Source organism: Neomonachus schauinslandi, chromosome 8 (assembly GCF_002201575.2).
Source record: "Neomonachus schauinslandi chromosome 8, ASM220157v2, whole genome shotgun sequence".
NCBI lineage: Eukaryota > Metazoa > Chordata > Mammalia > Carnivora > Phocidae > Neomonachus > Neomonachus schauinslandi.
Genome location: NC_058410.1, coordinates 80,861,097 through 80,887,585, shown reverse-complemented (window position 1 = coordinate 80,887,585; position 26,489 = coordinate 80,861,097). Strand labels below are relative to the sequence as shown.

Here is a 26,489-nt window from a genome sequence, read left to right as displayed (position 1 = left end):
CCCTGTGCAGGTAAGGATGACATGGAGATGTGTGAGCTGAATCTGGAAGAGACAGGCCTGACTCGAAAGCGTGGTGCTGAGATTTTGCCAAGACAGTTTGAAGAAATTTGGGAACGCTGTGGAGGCATCCAGTACCTCCAGAGTGCAATTGAGAGCAGGCAGGCGAGGCCCACGTATGCAACGGCCATGCTGCAGAATCTGTTAAAGTAGATGGGGCAGCCTTACCTGCACTGGGAACCTGGGCGGTGGTTCTAGGTAGGGTGTGTGCCCCAGAGACCCAACCATTCCATGATCATGTTAGAACTACTTATACAAAGTGAACAGATTTTAGTAATCATGGCTTTTTGTTAATTTCAGGTCAGTGATGGTAGTGAATTGGGGACTTAAACATTATTTTCCCTATCCAGCTGTAACTCTTAAACTTCTCCTCATTCTAATACTTATGAACACTTGGACAGATTCTGACATTTCTCATTCTTTGTCAATAGACTACCTTGAAGTCCATCATAATTGTTCTCTAGGAAAAGAAATTTTTTAAAAACTCAAAATACTTGCTTTTGCAAGGATGGCACAGAACCATATAGCTGGAATAATGAAACCTTAGCTTAAAGTTTCTTACAAAAGTTAAGACACTTAAAATAATCAAGGCACTGATGTTTTGATCTGAAAAGCTGTGTACTTTTAAATTTACTTTTTCAGAAATTCATGGAAATTTGCATTGAAGGTGGACATTTTTATTTTTCCCCCCTCCTTTGTGGTGTGTCTTAATTTGAGTAAAGCAATTCACCCGAACTTCTAGAATTCCAGAAAGAGCCTGAATGTATTTGATGTACTCTGTGATAAAGAAGGTACTCACAGTATCATGCACAGATTTATTTTTCTTTTCTATCACATTGTATAGCTATAGAAAAATATTTTCTTCTATTCCATGGACAAAGGAAATTCAGACCATTTAAATGCTTAAAGGTTTTGAGATAACTTGTTTCATTTAGAAAAGGAAATAGGTTTTTGGTGACACTGTGACTTAACTGGACTGAATGCAGATATCCTTTCAGTTTCATCTCAATTGCGATTTTTGTATCAGAATCTTGTCCAAGTTGTTTCATATGATTTAAACTAGTGTTCTGCTGCAAAACATCTTTGTTTTTAAAAAATTCCTAGTGTCTTTTTTGGCCTTGAGATTTTGGTAATTGTAGAGCTGTTTTATAAGCTTTGTGATTCAAAAGTCCAATACTTAGTAAGTAATTGCTTATTTCATGTAACTGGTAATTTTTTTTCTTTGTGTGGTGTTAGTTTTGATCAAATGTCAGCAGTTTCAAGCCTAATATTTATGATTTCATGTTAGGAATTTGGAGACAAAGCTACATCAAGGAGTCATGTTGACATAATCCTAATGAGTCCTGTATTTTAGAATAAAATTAGAAAAATAAAATTATTCTTTGCACTTTTTCTCCCTGATTTTTAAAGACCTTAACCTTTGAAATGGATTTCCAATGATTTTTTTTTTTCCTAGAAAGAGTACCTCAGTTAGGAAAATATTTCCCAGCTGATTAGATTAGTGCTTTTTGAGCCACAGACAGTGTTTTCAGAATTGCTTCTCTCATAATATGTGTCTTAGTACAGAAATATTTATTTATTATGATACTGTGCAAATGATTGTCTCCTGTTAAAGAAATTAAATGGTCCTGTCTGTGCTATTGAGAATGTGAATATGATTATCTTTTGAAGGCTGTATTACTGCAGAGATTCACCCACCCTTGGGTCATTTGATCCCTGTGATTGGTGACAGAAGGTCTGGTTACTGCAAATAAATGACCTATTCTCTCTTCTCATCACTCGCCTTTAATTGGTGTTTTTATTTGTATAGAATAGTGAATGATAAGCTTAACTAGTAGCAAGTAACATCCTTGAAAATTTAATAACCAAATTGATTTTTAATGAGTTGTCTCTTCAGTGCTGTTTTCAGGTTTTCTATATCTCCTAGATACATATAGGCACTAGGTGGAAAACTCATCAAACAGGTTAAAATTATTGTAATGAGAGAACTTAAATGTTTTGAAGAATTTGTAAGACATTTATCGCAGCAAAGCATCATTGCAAGTCTTTAGTAGATAATAAAATTATAGTTTTAAGCCATTTTGTTGCTAATTATGTCACACAGCTGTCCTAGACCTCATCTATTTAAAGTAGTCTCCTGAGTTAATTTTGGCTACCAGGAGAATTGCCCTAGTTCAGATAGACTCACGATAACCTACATACTGTACAGATGCACATACACACACAGGCCCCTTTGCTGGAAAAATTTAGGACCCTATCAGTCTTTAAGGGAAATAGCAGAAATGGTATTCTGAAAGATGTTGATGCAGCTGCTTTACAGTATTCACAATCAAACCCATAAATGTTATGTGAAAACTGCAGGAATCAAAAGTAAATTCCTATTTTAATGTCATTTTAATTGAGATTTAAAATTTGAAATTTAAACCAGCATACTGTATATTAAGAACTAATCTCTTAATGCTTGTCTTACTCAATACATGTTCTTTCCTTAGTGTGTACTTTGCAAAAGTAGACATACATAAAATATTAAAAATGAGAAGGAAAAATGTTTTCACATTCAATTTACTTATAATGTAATTCCTAATGCCACTAACATATTTGAGATATATATTATGAGCTGTGGGTATTCACTGAGAGAAAGACAAGTTCTCTAATACACATATGTCAAGAGAAGAATGAATTTTCTTAGTTGTAAAGTTGAGTAGATGGCACTGTCTCAAAGGATTATGTGAGGAAAAAATACAATAATGCATGTAGGAGTACAAACCCACACAAGAGACATTTTATTGTAACTCACATTCTGCTTCCTATAATGACTTTTTAATAGGTCATTCTTTCCTGTAACACAGTGAACACTTCTGTAAGAAAATACAGTCTTACGTAGAAAATAGGTGGTATTTGTGGAAGCTTAGCTAGAGAATAGAAATTCGCAGGCAAGAATAATGATGAGGATTAATTGTAGGGCTTTTTAAATTGGATTTAAAAATTTTTTTCTTTAAATTTTCATTCACAGGTTATTACTATGGTTCTCAGGGGATCCAGATATGAAGATCTTTGGTTTCTTTACGTGAAGTACCTTAAGAGTACTTGGATAAGTAGAATAAATATTTATTGAATGAATCAGTCAGTCAATTAATACAATGTTAGTGGTAGATCTACCTCCTTTTACAGAGGAGGTAAAAGATTGAGAGGGGTCAAATAATTTAGTTCTAGACCATGAAAGAGGTATAAATGCTTTTGCTTCAATCATGTGGAACAAAAAGAATCAAAACAAGGAAATTTTGAGTAGCCCCCTGTCGATTTACAAAGAGTTGCTCCTTCATCATTCCACATCTTCAGAAGGTGTGACATGTTTTCTGTATGTATCATTACCAGAAATAACAAGTATTGAGAGTTTTTATTTCTCTGAGAAGAAATAAAAGTAAACTAACAAGGGAGGGGAGGACAGAAGATCTCTAAAAATGAGAATAAGGACAAGTTGAGGAGATCAACTGTAAAAATAAAGAGAAAAGTAGTGGTGGAAGAGAAAGAAATGGGTCTGCCTCTGAAGACTCTACATCCCCAGGTTGAAAAACACTGGTACTTTTTAGGTGACAAAGCACTCCAAGACCTTAGCTGTTATAATGAATTGTATGTACTATAGGAGCAGAACTATGGTTTTTAACACTTGGATCAGGATAGACCTGGTGTACCAGTTCTCAGCATGTAGAAATGGCACTGCCACGCTGGAGAAGGCCAGCAAGAAGGAGACGTTCTGTGCAGAAGCCTCACAGAGGGATCAAGTTGGAGAGACTTTGGGAAGTAGAGTCTACCCATGTTAGGACTAGGTCATTGAATACAATTCAGTTCAGTTCAAGTCAATGTATTCTTCCTTCCCCATCACTCACCTAATACATGAAGTAAGTTTAGTCGTCATACTTTTCAAGAAATTTTTAAAAAGATAATCAGGAAAAAAATGTGCAATTAAAAAGAGAATCTCGAATACTGATTTGTATCTATGTATCATCTCAATCTCAGACCTCAGATAGGCTTATTAATTGGCCATTTTCTTTTCACTTTTGAAAACCCATCTAACTGCAACTGCTACTTAATTTTTCCTCATTTCCTTAAAAAAATGTGTATCTGATTCTTTCCTAAAATGATGTACTGGAAATAGAAATAATAAATGCTGTCTATGTAGAACTTCCTCTTGCATCTTGTGCTTTTAATACAGTTACAGGGTGTTATAAATAAAGCAGTTGTAAACGTTGCACTTGTTGCCCCATGTCTCAGATGGAATAAGTTGGAGAAGTCTGGGGTCCAGAGCTTCATCCAGTCACCAGAGCTGGAAACCGTGTGCTGGGTGACTGGGGGAAAAGGCAAGGGAACTCAGGTGACTGGAACACCCTTGTTTTGGCCCCAAACTCTTATGGGTTTTCCATCCAGGGAACAAGCAGGACCGTGTGTGACCTGCGACTACTCACACTGACTGGATCAGAGAAAACCCAAACTTTGGCTACCTTTCCCCAGGCGCCCTTACCAGTCTGTTCACAAGATGACACAGGATGTAAAAACTCTTTTTTTTTTTTTTTAATTTATTTTTTTATTTTTTTATTTTTTAAGATTTTATTTATTTATTTGACAGAGAGAGACACAGCGAGAGAGGGAACACAAGCAGGGGGAGTGGGAGAGGGAGAAGCAGGCTCCCCACAGAGCAGGGAGCCCGATGCGGGACTCGATCCCAGGACCCCGGGATCATGACCTGAGCTGAAGGCAGTCGCTTAACCAACTGAGCCACCCAGGCGCCCCAAGAAGAGGCCTTCTTGCTGAGACTCTGAATATACATAGTTTCTATAGGCTACTTCATGCCCCTCATCTGGAACCTACCATGATCCAGGTGGGTCAACAGCTCTTCTCTAGCTGGTTGGAAAAGACCAATCCAAAATGTGGGTGATCCAATGAGTGAGAGGCCCTTGCTTCAGAGGGGCACCTTTCTAACAGAGGATGGAGTGTTTACCTATTTCTCCTTCCTCATCAAAAACAACATTCCTTGCTCTTGTTAGAGCACAACTGAAATGTGGAGGGTGGAGGGCACGTCATGAGGAGGTGATCATTGTCAGATTTTCATTTCTTTTTTCTTTTTAAAATTTTTAAAATTATTTATTTGAGAGAGAGTAGGAGTGGGGTTGGGGGGGGAGAGGGACAAGCAGACTCCCTGCTGAGCGTGGAGCCTGTTCCAGGGCTCGATCCCAGGAGCTTGAGATCATGACCTGAGACAAAGGCAGGCGCTTAACCGACTGAGCCACCCAGGCGCCCCTTATTGTCTCTCTTGATGGAATTGTTTTCATGTGCTTTTGGTCGGCCTGTCCCGCTACTAACAAGCATGTTTTCCTCTGGGTTCCAGGGATATGGAAGTGAGTGGGTACATCTGCCACGGTTCTTTGCTTTGTGGCACTCGATCAACGTATCGCAGTTTGACGTCCTTATCCCATATCTCAGCTCCTCACTTTAGGGGAGGATTGGGGTGGGAGTAGGGATGAATGCTATGCATTTCTGAGGCCAACAGGAGTAAATTTTCAAGGATTTGTAACCAGGTGTGTGTGTGGGGGGGGAAGATTGTGTCTATTATTAGGAAACATTTGTTTTTATTCTTGAAGTTTTACTGCTAAAATGTTGCTGTCAATGTTGAATATTTTATTACCTTTTGGTAGCATGAAAATCATGCTTAAAATCATTTATCATAATCCATAAAGCAAATCCAGGGAATAGCCGGTAAAACAGATCCATTTTATTATAAATCTATGAATATTGTGCTTAATTTTATTGCAATTAAGGTTTTGCAGCAAATATATTAATAGTGAGGTACCACATTAAAAACTGACTAAAATGGATTACCTTGATGCCAATCTACCCGTGCACACAGGGAAGTTAGTGCCCAGCAGGATTCAATGGAGTTACTAAATTAAAGGCAGACATAGTTCATCTGTGCTGGAAAACAGGCATTGGTTATGTGACAAAGCATAACATCATTTTCTCCCCCTTTAACATAGCTTTGTGCGGTCACAAGAAGAGATTTCTCATGGTATGTATATGTGAACCCACTTCCTTTTTCTTTTAAAGGAACAATTTAGAAATTATTGGCAACAATACAATACGATCTACTGTGTAAGCACTAATTTCTTCTAAAATTAGTGTGCTTAAGACTGAAGGGGTGTGTGTGTGTGTGTGTGTGTGTGTGTGTGTGACAGACATTGAAGTGTGGAACAAATATACCCCCACCACCAGTGTTTACATACTGGATATGTCCATGATTCAGAGAGACCTGCATCTCCTTGCATAACAGTCATCTTTTATGAACATTGTAACATGAAGAGCTTTGCTTCATGATACATTGTTCAACCTCCCCTAAACAATGAGTAAGCTGCACTTGTATATGATCTATGAGCAGTATTTTAAGGGTAGCTGGAAGCAGACCTGTCTTGCTATTGCTTTGACTATCAGTCAGGAGTAGCTGAAATACGTTTTAATTTTGAGTTTTGATAATAAGCATCTTTTTCTGCAGAATGTACCAGTCATCAAGTACATGATGCTTCTCTATTTGAAACATTGTGTGTTTTGGTTCTCAATGTTGACACTATATGCCTGGATTCTGATGACCAGTGAATATGCCTGCACATGTTTTCAGAATTTTAACAGAGTGGATACAATTTTCCTTGAGAAAACAGACCATTTCTCTTGAGACAGATTAAGTTATAATCTGTACATTTTTAGTTTTTAATTTCCTTCCCAATCTTGATAGTTAAATTCTTCATATCCTCCAGTCAGTAATTCAGAATCTCTTTTCCTGATTATCTGGAAGAGAAATAGTTTTAAGAACTTAAGAAATGCCACTTGAGGTCAAATCCATATTGCATTCCAGTGTCACTTCTGCTGGTGTTTGAAAGAATATGCTTGCCTTTTAGGTATCTTCTTTGAAAGGTTCGGAGATGCCCTCCAAAATATCCCTAACTTTATAACATAGTCGGAATGTATTCCATCTCTTCTTAGACCCATTTAGATTCTCAGGCTGAACAATCTCTTAAAGCAGAGAGGGCAAACAAATGATTATTCCATTCTGCTGCTTCAGATGAAATGTGGTCCTTAATTCTACCTGGGACTTTAGGATTTACTTGGTGTTTGCTGCATCCCAGACATTTTTATTAATATCAGATCTGGTGTTTTGTTGTCATTTTGTGGTTCAAGTCTGAACTTTTTCTTTCTGATTTGCTTTGTTTCAGGAAATCAGAATGGCACACGTTCTTCCCAGTGTGCGCCCGGAGACAGGAAATTATGATTAGCCTTTGGTGTGCTTGGATACTGAGGTATCCTTGACTGTCTATTGATGGTAGTAACTTGTTTCAAGTGCAAGCTTCGAGGTGTTTGTTTCCACCCGACTCTATAAGATTACAGGTAGGGTGGGCACTGGCTGATTATCACTCACTTTTACCATCAAAGATGGTCTAATTTTTTTGAAATTTTTTATTTTATACTAAAAGTTGTTCAAGGTATTTTCTCAAAAGTTATTTTTAAAAAATCTCTATATTTAAACTGGATATGGATAAGTTATTTCCCTTTGTAAGACAATTATTTTAGTAAAATAAGTTGGATGAATAATTTGAAAGGGATATCTAGGACACTAAAAGGAACATTCATCTGAGGACGAACTTTTTGAAGTTACTCATTGTTCACAAATTATGTTTCCTCTGTTTCTCTATATATCTTTGCTTTTGCTCATTATTTGAAATCACTGAAGATATTTTATAAGAACATGCATAAAATTATTCAGTTCCAGGAGTATAAATTTTTATGAAAATTGCAACCTGTTGCAATGCATTTGATAAATTGCATGTATATTTTTATAAGAAAAAGTGAATAAAACTACTTGGATCATTTCTGTTTTTTATTGTTTTATCTATATGTTTCAGTTAATGCCAGCCTTCTGTCTCTGTCTTCCTCACACCAAGAAATTCATTGAGTGCCCCCACCTTAAAATACTAAATTAAAAAGCTTGGCAAATAAAGGAAAAGTGCTCTCACTTATCTCTATTTAAAACAAGAGTCAGACCTAGAAATGTTTTAAATTTTCTTTAAAATTCAGTAATCAAAACCAACATATAAAAGTATTATTTTACCTTGTTATTTTGCTGATGTTGCAACTTCTTAACACTAGTTTTGAATGCTTGATTTTTAGAGTGACCCGGCGATCTACAAAGAAAGCAAAAACATGGTATCCTATTTCCTGGGCTTATCAACATTAATAGCAACTACAGCTTTCTATTTTAGCTTTAAAATTAATATGACAATGAAAACGGATAGCCTATTTTTGCAGATGCTTTCCACTAGAGCTAGAAGAACTATGCTGTCTGCATCCGCCCCTGAGTTTTGCCTTCCAGTTGGCGTACTGTTTCTTAGGCAGTGGTGTCAGAAGGATTGAACAAATCTCATGGGAAAGATGAGTGATAACTTCATCTTGCAAAAAGTGGAGTTACTATTTTTTGTGTTATTTTTAAAGTCAGGTTCTGAGTCGTGGTTGCTGAAAAACAACAGTGCAATGACATTTGTTCACACAGTTTAAAAATAAAAGTTACTTTAAAATTTGATGTATATAATTCCAGACTTTTTAATATACATGTTATATAATTTCTGATGATAGTGTATACACATTTTGCATTTTGCCTTTTTTTCCCTCTTTACATTATAAGATGGATATAATATTTGGGGAATACTTTCTGACATATGTTCCCTTATCAGTAAATGGTTTTCTTTCTCCCAACATTCTGTCCATTATAATTTCAGGGAAAGGTGGAGAGAGGGTATCACTCTAGGAAGAAGAGCCTATCTGGGAGGTGTAGTTGGAGGACAAGTTCCTTGTTCCTTCCATCACCAGCTAAGGCAGCATTTCTGGTTCCTACTTACCCTGGCTGGATGACTTGGAGGCTCAGAGTACTAAGGGATGGGTAGGTGTCTGGGGTCAGAACTAAGAGATCACAGGTGAGGGAAATAAGAGGATAGAAACTTTCCAAAGGGCCTGGTGAGGCAAGAAGAGGCCTCCGCCCACACTCCCCAAACATTTAGGCACCACCTTAGAGAAGGGAAGGAAAGGGAAAGGATTTTTGAGCCTGATTATATACTCCAAGGGAACTGAGTTGCCTAAATTGATTGCTCCCACTATTAATCAGATGAAGTTTTTAAAATCGGATTGGACTATATTAAACTCTAACCCCTCCCTGTCTTGGTTCCTTCCCTGCCACCCCTTCCCCATCCGTGGAGAAAGTGCTCATAAGGGAGTTAGGGACAGCTACTAGCAATAAAAAATGGATCCCTCCCTTGTCTGAGGTGTAGCAAGTGAGTAAATCTGGGATCTTACTGTAGTTAAGACAAGTACTTCCTTATTAAAATATCCTCATAGATGTCACTTTGCATCATCATTTCCTTAATCTGGCTCCTATATTTGGAAATAATTTTCATTATCATTAAAAACATCACAGAGAACACATTAGGCCTATTAAATTAAAGGACAAAGTGAAGATTTTTAGATCTGAGGAGGAAAAGTCATAAATAATTTACTCTATTAGATCTAGATTTGCATTTTCTGCGTATGTATAATGATAATTATAATTAATAAAAGTCAAACTCATCAAGCTAAAAAAGGGACCTTTGAAAATGAAAATTTTGTTTATTCTTGGGAGAATTTTTGCCAAGTTCCTATTGGAACTTTTAAAATTTAAAAGGACAATTAAAATTTAAGAAAATGAAAAATGGAGTATATTCGTAAGTATTGAATTGAGGAAAAGAAGGAAAAACAAAGGTGAAAATAGAATGAGGGCAGTAGAATGACAAAGAAAACAAACTGAAAATGTTCGTTGTGTATCCATGGACTCATCTCAGTAAGGCACCTGCCCTCAATATAATTTTCCTATCTCTTTCCTTCACTTTCGGGTAGACTAACAAAAAACGCAGCCGAGTTTACAATGCTTTAGAGAGTGCTGCTTTCAGTGTTAACATACTTTAGTGTCGTCGGCTAATTTGCTTCTGAGTTTAGGTTTAAATGCCAGGTAGGGACTCAGGTTTCTCCTTATGGGGCTGCCCTTGGTTGATAATTACCAAACGGCTCCAATAATGCCTGCAGCAGAGCGGTTTACCCTGAAGAGCATCTGCTTTACTTCTCACCTAAACCCATGAATGTACTCCTGTCATCCCCATTATATGGACGAGAAATGTGGGGCTCAAAGTTGCTTCAGGTCACAACAAGTTGGGATAGAGCTTTAACTCAGGTCTCACTCTAAAGCCTCCGTCTTTAATCACCGTCTTCAGCTATGGTTGATAAGGTCTTAAACGGTCACCTGATCCTCACATAAGTAAACTGTCAGAGTCACGTACATGATGGCATCTGGGAGGAACAGGAGTGGGGTCAGGGATCCAGGGGGGACCCTCAGCACCCCTGTGCTTCGGTTCTGAGGTGGCTTGTGGGGGCCGTGGGGTTTGTCCTCATGCTGAGATTTAACATTTAACATTGAGCAATTCCACTCCTTTCCATAGTTAACCGGGATAGTAGCTGAGTGTGTCTGTCATTGCACATATTTGCTATGCTTTTCCTTACATATTTGAGTGAACCATACAAAATTGCCAATATTTGATGATTTGTTACTGATAAAATGGTAATGCCCATATAGTTGAAACTAATATACTTCTAAGTATACATAGTTTTATTATTAAATTATTACCCAGACAGGATCTATTATTCTGCAACTTACTTTTCTCATTTAATAAAATGTCCTATTTCTATGGCAGCTCCGGTAGACTATATTATTGCTTTTAACTGTTGTGTTCCGTCGTGACTAAGACACCACACTGCATGTGACTTAACTATTTCTCCACAGATGCTCTGTACAGTTGTTCCACGATTCAAAGCAATGATGCTGGGAACGTTTTTATAAACATATCTTAGTGCACAAATGTAACTATTTTTGTAGGAATAGTTGTCTAAAAGTAGAGTATTTGAATCAAATTTAAAATTTTATTGATACCAACAAATATTTCTTGGAAAAAGGTTTTTTTCCAATTTACACATCCACCAGCAATGCTTGATAGGACTAGTTTTCCCTGATGTTACTCACACTGGATAGTATTAACATTTTTTACTGAACTCATGAGTAACAAATGATACTTCTTTATTGTTTTTGGATTTCCCTAATTATAGTGAGACTGAGTGCATCTTTGCCTATGTTTTCTTGGTCATCTGGATTTCTTCTATGAATTGTACTTGTGTATTCTTTGCCCATTTTAATATTAGCATGCTTGTCTTTTATTGATGTATAGGAGCTCCAATGATTATGGATGTTCAACATTTACAATGTAAGATAGGTTATAAATATTTTTCTCCCACCTTGTTAATATGTTAATTTTATTTATGGTGAATTTCCCCCCTGTGGAAATTCTCCTTTTAATGTCATATGAAATTGGTGTCTTAATTATGGAAGGCTTTTTTAGCCCGGGATTATACAAATGGTTTTAAAATTAGTTTTCCTCATACTTTCAAAGTTTTGATTTTAGGTTTCAGTCTTTGATATAGAATTGATTTGTCTATAGTAAAAAGCTAATTTTATTTTCTAAATGGAAGGCCAGTTGTATTCTAAGCATTATTGACCAGTCAGTCCATACTTGCCCTACTGATTTGAAATGCTTGTTAAAATAGTCTAAATATAAGGGTCTATTTGGGGCTTATATATATTTGTTCTGTGTATTTATTGTCTGTCTTAGTGTTCTAAATATTATTTTATGTATTACTATCCTTCAGAGCAACCTCTCCATCATTGTACTTCAAGATTTTCTGTTGTACATTTTCATTTCCAGGAGAAATTTAGAACCAGAATGCCAAATTCCATATAAAATCCTGTTGGGATTTTTTTTTTTTTTTAAGATTTTATTTATTTATTTGAGACAGAGAGAATGAGAGAGACAGAGAGCACATGAGAGGGGGAAGGGTCAGAGGGAGAAGCAGGCTCCCTGCCGAGCAGGGAGCCCGATGTGGGACTCGATCCTGGGACTCCAGGATCATGACCTGAGCCAAAGGCAGTCGCTTAACCAACTGAGCCACCCAGGCGCCCATCCTGTTGGGATTTTAATTGAGATTAACTTGGAGAAAGTTGACAGCATTATCATAATCCTCACTCACTTGAATGGATATTCTTGTGTTTTATGTTCTTTGTAAAGGTGCTTTATAAACATAATTTCATTTACTCCTTGCAGTAACCCAATAGGTGGGTTTTATTAGTCTCATTATCCAATGAGGGAATTGAAATTTTGAGACGTTAATTGGTCCAAGGTCACTTGGTTAGTTAATTGCTAAGCCAAAAAATTTTTTTTAAAGATTTATTTATTTATTTATTTGATAGAGCACAAGCAGGGGGAGCAGCAGGCAGAGGGAGAAGCAGACTTCCTGCTGAGCAGGGAGCGCGAAGTGGGGCTCGATCCCAGGACCCCGAGATCATGACCTGAGACACTTAACCGACTGAGCCACCCAGGCGCCCCGAACCAAAATTTTAATCACAATTTGACTCCAGAATATTGCTTCTTAACCATAATTGGGTTAAGTCGTTGTCTTTAAAGTGTGAATACTTTGAAAGAACAGGGTATGTTTCATGAAGAGAAAGGCTAAATCTCTCTAGCTTCTTTTTGATGGAGTAAGCAGATGGCCGTGAGCTCCCTAGTGGAAAATTAGAGACTGTGGCCACTAGAATGAGTAAGAGGACAGTAAAAACAAACCACAGGATGATCTACTCAAGATATGGGTCTCATGTGATCACCACTGAGGAGATGTTCAGGTGTGTGTGATTGGAGACTCTTGACTGGGAAAGGCGAGTCAGGCTCAGGAAGAAGCCCTCCACGGGCAGAGTGCACGTGTGGACTTGATCCGGGTGTCACAGGACTTGGAGAAGCGTTAGGAGCCTCTGTGTTCCCTGATCGTTCATAGCGCCACCTACACCCTGAAGTCTGGTTCGTGAATAGAAGGCCAATTATATCTCGCCTCCTTTTCCCTCTTCTTATGAGCTTCTCTTAACCTTTCTGTTGGAAATAAAGGATTGATTAAACATATCATATCTATAGACTAGACTACTATGTAATCATTAAAAATGATGGTACAGAAAATATTTAATGACATGGGGGAATGTTCTATGTAAAAAAGCGGTGTATAAAAGAAGCCAGTCTGATTCCATTTTGCTTTAGGACATTCTCTGTAAACATTCTGTACAAACATGTGCATCACAAGATAAGAACAGTTAATATGAATATCACATGATTTTTCTTTCTCATAATTCTTGTATTTTCCAAATTTCTCAGGATGAAAGCTATATTTACACAGGGAAAAAAATATTACACACACACACACCCCCCTCAACACCAATTAAGGTAGGAGACCGTGTGGTATCGGTCTTGAAGCTGACATGCTCTTTTTCCTTCCCTATTGGTCTTACTGAAATACTGCTGAAAGGCCGGAGCAGTGGTCTCAAAGTGTGGTCCTTGGGCCGCCAGCAGCAGACTTAGCTGGGCCCTACCCAGACCTGCTGCATCAAAAAAGAGCGTAGCAGGGCCCGGCCATGTGTTAAAAGAAGTCCTCCCCTGGGAGATTTTGATGTGCACGGGAGATGGAGAACCCGTGGGTTTAGAGGAACGTATGCATTCATTCTAACGATAGGTTTCTCAAAAGCAAGAGTAACAAATTCCTGGATCTATAAAGTGACTGTGCTCGACCTACCTGCACGGAGCTCCCTTTCCCTGGATGACCTCACATTCCTCTGCGGGGGCACAGAGGCCCGGGTCCCGGTGGTGCCCACGCCCCCGGCTCTCGTGCCCTGGTCGGCATCGACACTCTGCTTCCTCGGTCCGCTCATTTCTCACACACTCGGCAAATTCGCCGCAGGCCAGGAATTTGCAGGGATCTGCTTGATCCGCTGTAAGAGATGGGCAGATTTTAATGACTACGTGGATGCCTGAGCAGCGAACCGGTGGAAGTCAAAGGCCAGAGACCAAAGAGATTTGCCATCACTCCATTTTGGAGTGGGTTGTCCAGTAATGGTAACAGACTGGAGTGAAAAGTGAAATGCACATTTCTGTATCTTTGAGATTATGGACACAGGTGATAACATATTTACTCTGAATATAATTATGCACAAACTTGGTTGGGCATCAGAATCAGCCAGAGGCCTTGTTAAAACACAGGTTCCCGGCCCCATCCTCAGAGTGTCTGAAGCAGAGGGCTTGGGACGGTGACTGAGAATCTGTGTTTTTAAGGAGGTCTCAGGTGATGCTGCCGCATCTGGAGAGCACATTTGGTAACCACTGCATTAGAGAATTAAGATTTTTTTGTTTGCGTTAGGTTTTTAAGGTAAGCATTTTCTGCAGAGATGAGTTGTGAAAATATATATTTAAGATCAGGTATACCTTATAAAGTAGCCAAGCAGTCATATATGTGGATGGTTTTGAGAACTCAGGACAATTTCCTCATTTAAAAAGTATCTTTCTCGGGCGCCTGGGTGGCTCAGTTGGTTAAGCGACTGCCTTCGGCTCAGGTCATGATCCTGGAGTCCTGGGATCGAGTCCCGCATCGGGCTCCCTGCTCGGCAGGGAGTCTGCTTCTCCCTCTGACCCTCCTCCCTCTCATGCTCTCTGTCTCTCATTCTCTCTGTCTCAAATAAATAAATAAAATCTTTAAAAAAAAAAAAATAAAAAAAAAAATAAAAAGTATCTTTCTCTTCGTCCCTTGCTGATTCCTTAGGCCTTAATGTTAAGAGATCTTTTCCTTTGGATTAATCGTTTTTCCCCTATTAAAGTTCAAATAGATCTCTAGTCTCTGTTTTTGAGAGGCTAGAGATCTATTTGTTTCAGGTCATTGTTTCATTTATTTAAAGTGAATGGCATTTGTACATGCAAAGACTATGAAAGGCGTCCCAACCGGACCCAGCAGCACGAGCAGAGGCACAGAGGTGGGAAAGCAAGAGGCAGGAGAAGAGAGAGCCTGGGAGGCCCACTTAAGAGGCAGCAGACACTCATGGACAGGAAGGCAGGGAACCAAGACTGGAAAGATAAGGCGAAATTCTGGTAGGTCTTGAAGGCCATGCTAAGGAATTTGGACTCTATAGGCAGGGGGAGGCCGTGGAGGATTTCCGGGCGAGGGAAGGGGCTCATCAGAATTGTGTGTTCGAAGATCTGTAAATAGCATTGTCAGAATTAGGATGATTTCAAGTAATCATCTGGTCCTGTATTTCTCAAGTGGGAACATTTGCAGAACTCTAATTCAGCAGGACTTAATAGGTTTTACACTAAGAAGAGGTTGGTGGCTAAATAAGCTTTTTTTTCCCCCCCAAAGGCAGGGTGAAATAAACGTAACAGCTTTCTCTCTCCCTTGTTTCTCTTTCTCTCTCTTCCCTCCAAACTTATCCCCCTTCTCTTTTTACTTTTAAATTTCTTAGGGTCATTAATAAGCTAATGTCTATTGTGAATCTTCAAGTGGGGAACATAGTGGCTTTGCCAAGTTTACTGCCCATAGAAGCTCTGCGCAGGGTCACTGGGGGACACGATGTGGGGTGAGAAGGCCAATGAACCTTTATGTTCATTCATCCAGCGCCTCCTAGTGGCGGCAGAAGTGATAGCGAGGGAGATTAGTAAAACCAGCCCCGGCGGTGGGCAAGAGCAGGAAAAACCGTGTTTGGGGCTCCCAGCAGGTAGGTAGACCTGCTAAAAGACTTCACGTGAAGTTGTATTTCTTTGCAGCATGAGGGTCCCTTATGGACAAGCAGGACTGACTAATGTGAAGTGGCTTCGTCTGCTTGAAAGTTCCTAAAGCTGGCCATGTTATGGGATGCTTGTCACTGTTTAGAAAATGACTCAAATTTACCCTGACAACCCAGGCGATTCACATCCAGGGCCAGGTTTAATAAATAACAGCTGTCAGTGACCTTACACTCAAGACTTGTAGTCTTGATAACGGAAGTCGGGGGGAATAGCCGGAGCTCCATTTCCTTCTCTCCACAAGCAGAGAAATATATTAACTAGGAAAGCTGACGGAACGCACAGATTCTACCCCTCTGAAGAGTAATAGCAAATGTGTGCTAACCAAATGAGTTTCCCATTAAAAAAATATTACTGTTTTACTGTCATTTCCTTCAGCCCAGCCAGGCATCGTCTAGGCACCAGTAAAGCTGAACAGAACACAATAAGGCAACGTTGGAGAAATAAACTTATCCACATTTGGGGACCCTAGACCAGATATATTTGAAAAACAAATGCACCTAGTTTATAGATAACTTGCTTTCCCCGTGTTATTTATTCAGGACCAGTCTACAGAGAAGTAGGAGACTTAAATCACCAAGCTTAGTTTTTGTTTGCTGTGTATACTTTCCTGGGTACTAAGACAACATTCATTGATTCAACACATATCAGCGTGGCCCTTCAAAATCTTTAGCATTAAGAATTTCAGACCAGGGGCGCCTGGGTGGCTCAGTCGTTAAGCGTCTGCCTTCGGCTCAGGTCATGATCCCAGGGTCCTGGGATCGAGCCCCGCATCGGGCTCCCTGCTCTGCAGGAAGCCTGCTTCTCCCTCTCCTACTCTGCCTGCTTGTGTTCCCTCTCTCACTGTCTCTCTCTGTCAAATAAATAAATAAAATCTTAAAAAAAAAAAAAGAATTTCAGACCAACTAACTGCTTTAGATTTTAATTTTATCCTTAGATAAAATCTTACATTTTAGATACAATGTTAGAGCTGAAAGGTGTTTTAGAACCTTCTCACCCATTTGCTCACTTTGCAGACGAGGAAGCTGAGACTCAGAAGTGTTGCAAAGCCCAAGTCTGTTTGTGTGGATCCCAGTGCCAGAGAAGGAAAGAGCCAGGAGGGGGAGCTGTGGGACCAGGCATGAAAAGGCAATTGGCGTTAATTAGAATCGTTAATAGAAGAGATCATATTTGGAAATTTAATCTGTGAAGCATCCCGTACTGCTTCCATTATTATACTTTAAAAATACTTTTCCTAGGTGTGTTGATGGCCCTCTACTTACATACCAATCTTGAGGGGGCACCTACAACTTCGGGCTTCAGGCGAAGACTGAGAACTGGATGTGGGCTGATCATGGGGAGGAGGCGCCACGGAAGAGAAGAGATTGTACAATGGATGAAAGTTTAGTAGAAATTTTTTAAGCGAAGATTTCCCATACTGTTATCATTTTCTTTCTTTGTCATACCCCAAAGACATTTCTCCTTAGAATGATGGACTCATTCATCAGTCACCTTAGGCCATACGACTATTTGCCTCCTCCTTAATACATCGCCAGGGCTTTGCACAAAACAAAATTTGCACAAAATCAGTCTGAACTTCCTCCTCTCTGCTCTTGGTTTGATCAATACATTATGTAAACATTATGTAGCAACAACCTGAACAGTCTGGAGCTTGGAAAGAAGGAAGACAAAAGAGACTTGAGATCCATAGTTGATTAAGAAGAGTACAACTGGATGCCATTTTCCAGAAGAATATTTTCAAGTCATAATCAAGTTGTGTGTGGATTTGAAGAAGTGAAGTCCTCATGACTGGTGCATAGACTAGTTGGTCTATAATTGCCTTAGTTTCCTGGATTTGCTTAAGCCCTCTTTCGATACATTCTTTTTAGGGCACTATAGAGAGGTTTCTTCATGAGCCTGTACCACCCACCAAACACCTACTATCGTTTGGGGTGGCCTCTGAACCTACTATAATTGCTTGCTGGCAAGATGAATGAATTTTCTGTCCTTAACTTACTTAGGTAGCTCTTCTACACAGCGAATTTGACAATCTCTGTGTAAAGGCCAGCGCACTTGGCCTTAGTGTGTAGAGCCGTGTCAGGAGCTGCTCGTTTGCAGCTGGTAGGAAAGTTCCAGGTCCACCCTGACACCAAGAGGTCCTGGCTTCGTCCCTAGCTTCCCATGTGGATTTTGGAGGGAGTCAAAGCATTAATGTCATTCCATTTCAGGCCTTGCCCTGACGTAGCCTTAGGGATCATGATCTTGAACCTCCAGCTTCACCAGGAGTGCAATGACAATTATTTATATTAACAGGGAGCTCACATTTATTGAGGGCCATTTTGTGTTTGGCAGTGTGCTGGGCACTTCAAACATGTCTTCATTAATATTCACAACCATCTTCCAGAGCAGATATCACTGACCTCATTTTCATAAGTGAGGAAACTGAAGTACATTTTATTTTATTTTTTTTAAAGATTTTATTTATTTATTTGAGAGAGAATGAGAGAGAGCATGAGGGGGTGAGGGGCAGAGGGAGAAGCAGACTCCCTGCCGAGCAGGGAGCCCGATGCGGGGCTCGATCCCGGGACTCCAGGATCATGACCTGAGCCGAAGGCAGTCACTTAACCGACTGATCCACCCAGGTGCGCCCTGAAGTCCATTTTAGCTAGAAAGTATAACCCTAGATTAGCATCCACATGTCTGCTTACAATGTTCAGCTTTTGACATCATTCTAGTGGTTTTCCAATATGGGGTTTCCAGGAGACACCTCAGGGTCCAAGGGGCTAACAAGGGATGGTGGGGGTGGCGAGAGGCTCAAACATGCCAGCATCTTTCCTCTTACCGGTTCACATATCAGACTTCCACAAATGCTTTGCTTTGAACAAAGGCCCTCTTAACTAATCAAGAGCTCCAAACCACTGTCTGCCCAAACTCCTTCATTAGGCAGAATGTTTGCTTAGAGAAGCACAGTCTGATACTACAGCAACTCCACGTTTGTTCCTGTTGCTCAAATGTGACAGCAATGACCACGGCTTGAAGGAAGTGAGCTGCTATGTGGGGCTTGGGCATATGTGTATCATTCTGAGATGTCCAGTGTAAGCACATTTTATGTATCAGTTTCCCCCCTGATTTGCTTATGTAATGTCTTTTATCTCTGTGCCAAAGGTCCTGAAAAGCATTTCCAACTGGCTGACTGAAGAAGGATGTCCCTTAGCTCTTCATCATGTGATCAAAACCATTTAAATAAATGTCCCTTGCCTGCAGGGAACACTTTGAGGCATTTTACAGTTAACATTAAAAAGATTATGGTCTTGGTCACCAAGCAGTTTATAAATTCATAGGTCCCTGACGGTCCAAGACTGTCTTTCTCAAGCTTCTTGTCATGCTTGTCAGGCCTGAAAAAAGACTCTCCCAGTCTCTCAGGCCTCTGAGGGTGTCTGGTGCGCATGTCTCTAACCCCAGCTCATTGCACGGCGCCCCTTTCCCACGTACAGCAGACCGTCCTGTCACTTGCCCCCGAACTGATTGATTGCCTTCCTGCCCTGTTCTTTATAATTTCATTATGCCCCTCTCTTGCACTCTGCGGCAACACTCACGTGTTGGACAGGAAGTGAAGCATCTCCTTTGATTGGGCCCTGTCCTAAGGCAAGATTTCAGCTCAGTTTGGCTGAAACTCAGGCTTCCCCTTGGCTGGCCTGGGCTGAGGACCTGTTAGAACGTCTTTTGCAGGGACGCCGCCTCTCCAAGCCCTTCAGCAGCCCATTTCAGTGTGATGGAACCGAGTGTTCGCTAGATGGCGCTCAATAGCAACAGAAGTAGGAATAGATTTAAGGGATGAAATTTTAAGAGCCCCAACTGCTTTCTGTCTTCTTAAAAACCACTGTGCCGTGCGGACTGGTGGAGGGAAGAGAAGTCTGGAAGGAATTCGCGCGGTGGCGGAAGGAGCTCCAGGGTGCCGCAGATAGAGCCATTAGTACTGCGTGATGACCGCGACAGGTCGGGCCTCGACGGCTGGGGGAGGGTGGTGGAAACTCCTGGATCTTTTCCCGTTCCCGTAAGGCAGAGCTAGGGCTCCGGAGGTCCGAGGCAGGCGGGCCCTCCGCGCCCTGGCGCCCAGCGTCACCAAGCCTCACACCTGGACGCAGTGACTAGATTTCCCACGGATGGCAGGGGAGTAAACCCCGCCAGGTACACGCACCTGCCGCTGCGAGGGGTGGGGGTGGGGGAGGGATGGGGTGAGGGCAGCTGTAATGCCATCTCTCCCTCCCCTCCCAACTCATAGCCAAGGCTTGGAGGTCTCAGTTTCGTTGGTGGTCATGAGGGGAGGTCTTTGCCTAGAGCAGCAGAGAATGACAAATCAACCTGTCCCAACCACTGGTAGTCTGCAGGGCGCAGGACACACGCTTAGCCCCCCATACTCTTAAGTGCTCAAGAACATGTTTTAAATTCTTCAAAATGAGAAAAAAAATATAATCCACGCTGGATATTCATTTTTATCCCAACAGTCATAAGATACGATTTTAGGTATTTTTATTAATTTGATTGATTTTAGAGATTTTTAAAATTTGTTTTAGAGAGAAATCATGAGCGGCAGCAGGAGAAGGAGAGGGAGTCTCAAGCAGGCTGCGCTGAGCACGGGGCCCAATCTCGGGGCTCCATCTCACGACCCTGAGATCATGACCTGAGCGGAAACCAAGAGACCGGGGCAGAACTGACTACGCCCCCCATGTGCCTCTAATTTTAAGTATTTTTATTAATTAATGTTAATATTTGCATTGATATTCAGGAAAGGCCTAGAGCCCACAAAATCTTAATGCAGCACTGGTAGTCTATTTCCTTCTCAAGATGTGAATGTTACCCTAATACAGTGTTTGGTGCTCAGCACTCAGTAATCTGTATAAATATGCCTATAGCCTTTGAGCTATAATGCAGGGACCTCACCTTCCACACAGGCCCATCTGGTTTATTTTCCCAGATCCTGAGAACATTCTGGGATTCGCTGCACCAGCAGAGGGAGCGAGTCCGCTCGTCGGGGCTGTTGGTGCTGCAGCCTCCAGGAAGGTGCCCTGGGCGGGGGAACAATGCTAGCATCCGTCTGTGGACTTGGGAAAGTAGGTTAGCATCTTTAGTCCCACTTGGCCTTCTATAAAATAGGTTATTTAAACCAGATGATCGCTAATGTCCCTGCAGCTCAAATATAAATCTCCCGTCCTAGGTGTCCTACGGGAACTGCACAGCTGAACATTAGCGGGACACGTATCTCTAGAACTGCTGATGGCATTCAGTGATCAAAAGAACTTTAAAAAAAATCTGTAACTAAAGTTAATATTTCATTGTTTTATTATTGGCTAAACATGTTTTGCTTATGCTTTATGGCTCAAGGGCAGGATTAGGGTGAGAATAATCATTAGATGATAAGAGAGTACACGGCATAGCACCCACCATGCATGTGGCTGGAGCTTAACACACATCTGTGGAACTGAATAAGTTACTAATGGGAGATCTTTCTGGGTTAAAGGGACATGTAATGTGAAAAACTTTGGGTTTCGTTTTAATTATCCACTGTTCTCAAGAACAATAACCACAAACTGTTTATCCTAGGATCTCAGAAACTTTCTTCTGTGAATGCCCTTACACATCTTGCCCTGGCTGAGAGACTCAAGAATTATTTCTGCTCTTGGTCATTATTTGTATCTGCCAAACTGAGGCATTTTGGGTGCATCGGTGCTAGGACCTGAGTGTCCCAGGATCAGCTGGTGGAGGGAGAGCTCTGAACGCAGGGGCTGTGGGAGGTGGCCCGGCAGCTGCTCCATGCAGGTTTTGCATTCAGGGCTTCCGTGAAGGATTCCAGGAGCATCCTAGGGAAGCTCCATGCAGTGGCTCACGTGTGGGATGAGGGCCCGGGTTGAAACTCTGGAGAAGGCTAAAGGTACCTGGCGGTCCAGGCAATATCGGGGTTCCCTCATGGAAGCAGGTAGGTTAACAGCCAGGAAGCACAGGATGGCAACAGGGTAAAAACAAGACACGGGGCCAGAGACAGAGGGCAGAGGGCAAGGGCAGAGGCTGGGAGAGTCTCCTGGAAGGAGAATTCCTGTGGGTGCCTCAGCTCAGAAGGGACACTCCTAGCAGAGCCAATAGTACATGTGAAGGGGGCATTAAGAAGTTCAGGACTTTTGTTTCTAAAAGTGAACTTTTTTGGGGGGGGGCTTTCTAAGAATATAACAAAATACTATAGGAAATTTCACTTGGTGAAATGTGAAATCTAACAATTCATTTAGGATTAAACTTAAGTGTGTTGTCATTTTTTCTAAATAAACAACCTTTGTATAGCCAGTAGGAGGGCTGATAAGACTCTTTATAGGGCGCCTGGGTGGCTCAGTCGTTAAGCATCTGCCTTCGGCTCAGGTCATGATCCCGGGGTCCTGGGATTGAGTCCCCATGTTGGGCTCCCTGCTCAGCGGGGAGTCTGCTTCTCCCTCTGCCCCTCCCCCTGCTTGTGCTCTCTCTCTCAAAAATAAATAAAATCATAAAAAAAAAACCCAAAAAGACTATAAAGAGGCAGTAGACAGACTTGAAGAAAGCACACAGAACTGCCACCGAGTTCCAGCTGCAGCCCTTGGTGATTATGTGACAAGTAAAAGGTAAGTTACTTACACTTCTCTGAACACAGTTTCTCCAACTGTGTAATGGGGAGAAATACCTACTTTGCATAGTTCTTTATTAAGATTAAAATTAGTGTCAATTAGTGTCAAATAGTGTCAATTAATAGTTATTGTTTTTATTGTCACTATTGTGATATGTGACATCTACTACCTTTTCAGAGCTGGCGACTAAATGGGAGTCTTTCAAATTATGCAACTTTCCCGATAAAATGAGTTTGCTCTGGCTGGAAGCATCCTGGATGCCAGACTGTAATTAATTTCTTTTTTTTTTTTTTTTAAGATTTTATTTATTTGACAGAGAGAGCACAAGCAGAGGGGGAGAGAGGGAGAAGCAGGCTCCCTGCTGAGCAAGGAGCCCGATGTGGGACTCGATCCCAGGACCCCGGGATCATGACCTGGGCCGAAGGCAGCCGCTTAACCGACTGAGCCACCCAACCGACTGAGCCACCCAGGCGTCCCGAGACTGTAATTAATTTCAATGTTCACTGTTACCAGCCTTGCAATCTACCCATTTTTGAGGAGACTTCTTAGGAATTCAAGGAGAGAGTGAGTTAGAATAAGTATGTGTAGTTTTGCATTTTTGAAATCTTCAACCTGCACAGCTAACTGGCATAAAAGCCCTCCATGCTTCTAAAGAATTTTCAGAGCAGCCTAAATGAAAGACAACTCTAGCTGCCAGGATGCTGGCAGAATCCTGAGCAGCTGTGATTTTATTTGGTTTTTCAGTTGATAAATCACAGATAGTTCTAACACTGGTTTATATTTTCTATATCATAGATTCATTTATTTGGGTTGTTTTCAAAAGCTGAATGACAACCACACGCAGTGATAACCCTGTGTCACTTCTCTTACGTGTCTGCCCCTCTGCAGATGTCATTTGGCCTAACCGATTACTGGCCCTCATTTAGAGACACATCCAGGAATTCAGATGCTGATCTGAATGTGGAATGATACTCACCTAGAAATCTCATGAGAAGTTTCAAAATTTCTCCTCTTCTCTTTAGTCTAAAAGTAACAACGGAATCATATTCCCCCCTCCCAGGATTACCACCACAAACTACATTTCCACCCTGACGTTATGCCAAAAGAAAACAAATGAAAAAGACTTGATTGGATTTTGTTTCAAATTTTGCAAATAGAATTAAATAAGTGGTCTATCTGGGCATTGCCTGTAAATATGGTAAAATCAGGGCGTAGAAAAGAAATGCTAAATCCTCTGACCAAGACTGCCTTAACCTTCCTCTTAGCTTGACTAACTCTAGACCCCTGACTTCCCTTTTCTTAGAGTAGTTAGTTTAGGGGCACCCTGGAGGCTCAGTCATTAAGCATCTGCTTTCGGCTCAGGTCATGGTCCCAGGATCCTGGGATCGAGCCCCACATCGGGCTCCCTGCTCAGCAGGAAGCCTGCTTCTCCCTCTCCCGCTCCCCCTGCTTGTGTTCCTGCTCTCGCTATCTCTCTCTCTCTGTCAAATAAATAAATAAAATCTTAAAAAAAAAAAAGAGTAGTTTACAAAACTTGTAAATTCATTCTCTGCTCCTTTGAGATGTCAATCTTCTTTAAAGCTTCTTGCCAGTATTACAACTCAAGACTGTCTTCCCCAAGGACCTAGGTTCTGTTTCTTTGAAACAGAACCATCAAAGAAGAGAGCACCCCCTATCCCCCAGTCTCTGTGGGAGGGTAGGAGCCTTGTTCTAAGGTGTAAGACAGGAGGGGGACAGGCCATGTGGACGGTCTCATTTTCTACTTTATCCCAACCTCACTAAGATCTCACCTCCGCTCTTGCCACTCTGCTAGATTGCTTCTGCGAAGGGTTCTAGGGACCTCTGGACTGTCAGCTTAAATGACCTCCACCCATCGTTCACTCACAGCTGCTGAAATTGCTGTCTCTCCTGCTCTTCTCTCTTCCTGGCTTCTGCAACACCATCTTTGGCTCCTTTCAATGACAATCCTTCTATTCCCCATGAAGTGTTGGGGTTCCTCAGAGGTTCAGTCCCAGTTCTCCTTTTCTCCTGCCCTACACCTTGTCCTGGGCCATTTTTTCACCTGTTCTCTGGTTTCAACTGAAGTTTCTCAAATATATATTTTCCACACTGGCCTCTGGCCTCTACTTCATAGGATAGCAATCAGTTTACCGAATGTCCATTTCTATAAAACTGGTTTTCCCAAAAACATTTTTGGAGTATTTTTATATCCTTAAGATAGCTTATTAATTTTTGCTTTGTTTTCTGCATTAAAAAACTTAAATGAATTAATCTATGTAGCTTTTGTAATTACCTATATCTTCTTGTTAAGTATTTTAAAAATTGGCAATATTTTATGAATGATGAACTATATATATATATATTTTTTTTTTTTTTGAGAGAGAGTGCATGCGTGTGCATGAGAGGTGGGGGGAGGGGCAGCGGGAGAGGGGGAGAGAGAGAATCTTAAGCAGGTTTTACGCCCAGTGGGGAGCCCTTTGGGCTTGATCCCAGGACGCTGAGATCATGACCTGAGCCGAAATCAAGAGTCCGGTGCTCAACTGACCGAGTCACCCAGGTTCCCCCAAATTATATGTTTTTATTTTGTAATTTTGAGAATACTTTAAGGACTGTTTAGTACTTAGTTTGAAGACTTTTTGAGTTTTACAAAATTTTATTAAAGTTTAAACTGTAAAAGACCATAGTCATAAAAAAAGAAAGGAAGAAAAGAAAAGAAAAATAGGACACCAAATTAGGTGCACATAGATTGAACAGGGGCTTTTAGACAACGTGGCTTCAAATGCGCTGGCTCAGCATGCCTTTCCCTTCCAGGCTGAGCTCCCTTCTTTCCCTACTTCGTGTCCGAAGCTGCTGTAACAGTGAAATAACTGAAGTACCCTGAAACTTCCAGAAGTGTCTGCATCTTCCTCCTGCCCTTTTTGGAGGAGCCGGGCCCCACCCTTCTCTGCCAGGTCGACCACGGAGATTCCCCAAGGTATCACACACTCAATAGCGCCATCTGTCGAGAAAGACTGTCATGACATCCCCTGGCCTCTAGAATGAATGAATCTCTCTTTTGTGCGTCATTAATATTTCTGTTCATATCCTGATCATTGTATTTAGTAGACTTGATTATAGCTCTTTGCATATATATCTATTTCTCTTGGCTGATAGGCATTTAACTCCTTAAGGGCAGGAATCCACTTTTGGGGTTCTAGTGCCTGTAATAGTGCCTGGCTGGTAGCAGATAATCCCTACTTACTTGATATATGAATGAACAGGGACCCAATCATGATTGCATTATCATTTACTTGTCCAACTTTTCTGTAACAGCAAAGATAAGGGCCAGAAGGAGTAAGACCCTGGTGGTTTAATAAAAACCATCCAACAATTGGAAATAAGGAGAAACGTGGACTGCATTAACCTTAAAAGTCATGCTAGAGTGGAGGGGAAGAAATGAAGGGGGGGAAATCGGAGGGGGAGACGAACCATGAGAGACGATGGACTCTGAAAAACAAACTGAGGGTTCTAGAGGGGAGGGGGGTGGGAGGATGGGTTAGCCTGGTGGTGGGTATTGAGGAGGGCACGTTCTGCATGGAGCACTGGGTGTTATGCACAAACAATGAATCCTGGAACACTACATCAAAAACTAATGATGTAATGTATGGTGATTAACATAACAATTAAAAAAAGAATGTTCACAGCAGTTTAGTTCATTAATAGAAACTGATACAAAACAAATATCCATCAATAAAAGAATAATACAGTTAAAAAAAAAAAAAAGTCATGCTAGAGCACTAACAAGTCCCCCTAGCAAATAGGGATTACCTGTGGGCCAACCCAGCCAGCTGCCTGCATTTTTACGGTCTGTAAGCTTTTAGGTTTTTAAATGGTTATGTAAGTACCTACATATACTATCCTCGATTTTGCCTTTTGCTCACAGAGCCAAATATTTACTATCTGGCCCTTGAAGGCACACTTTGCTGACCCCTAAAATGCAGCAACTTTGTCTGATTTACCATTT

The 26,489-nt window shown here is 41.0% G+C and overlaps 2 protein-coding genes across 2 annotated transcripts in view; one reads left to right on the top strand and one right to left on the bottom strand.

The window, feature by feature from the left end:
- Positions 1-1,825, top strand: part of MYO6 (myosin VI) — a 143,436-nt gene extending 141,611 nt beyond the window's left edge. Inside the window, 1 exon segment of the mRNA XM_021693673.2 lies at positions 11-1,825. Within this exon segment, the coding sequence (XP_021549348.1) occupies positions 11-210 (200 nt within the window). The 3' untranslated portion in view covers positions 211-1,825.
- Positions 1,826-6,810: 4,985 nt separating this feature from the next.
- IMPG1 (interphotoreceptor matrix proteoglycan 1) overlaps positions 6,811-26,489 on the bottom strand; it is a 126,839-nt gene continuing 107,160 nt past the window's right edge. Inside the window, 3 exon segments of the mRNA XM_021693551.1 lie at positions 6,811-6,888; positions 8,207-8,279; positions 13,831-14,026. Coding sequence (XP_021549226.1) covers positions 6,811-6,888; positions 8,207-8,279; positions 13,831-14,026 — 347 coding nt within the window.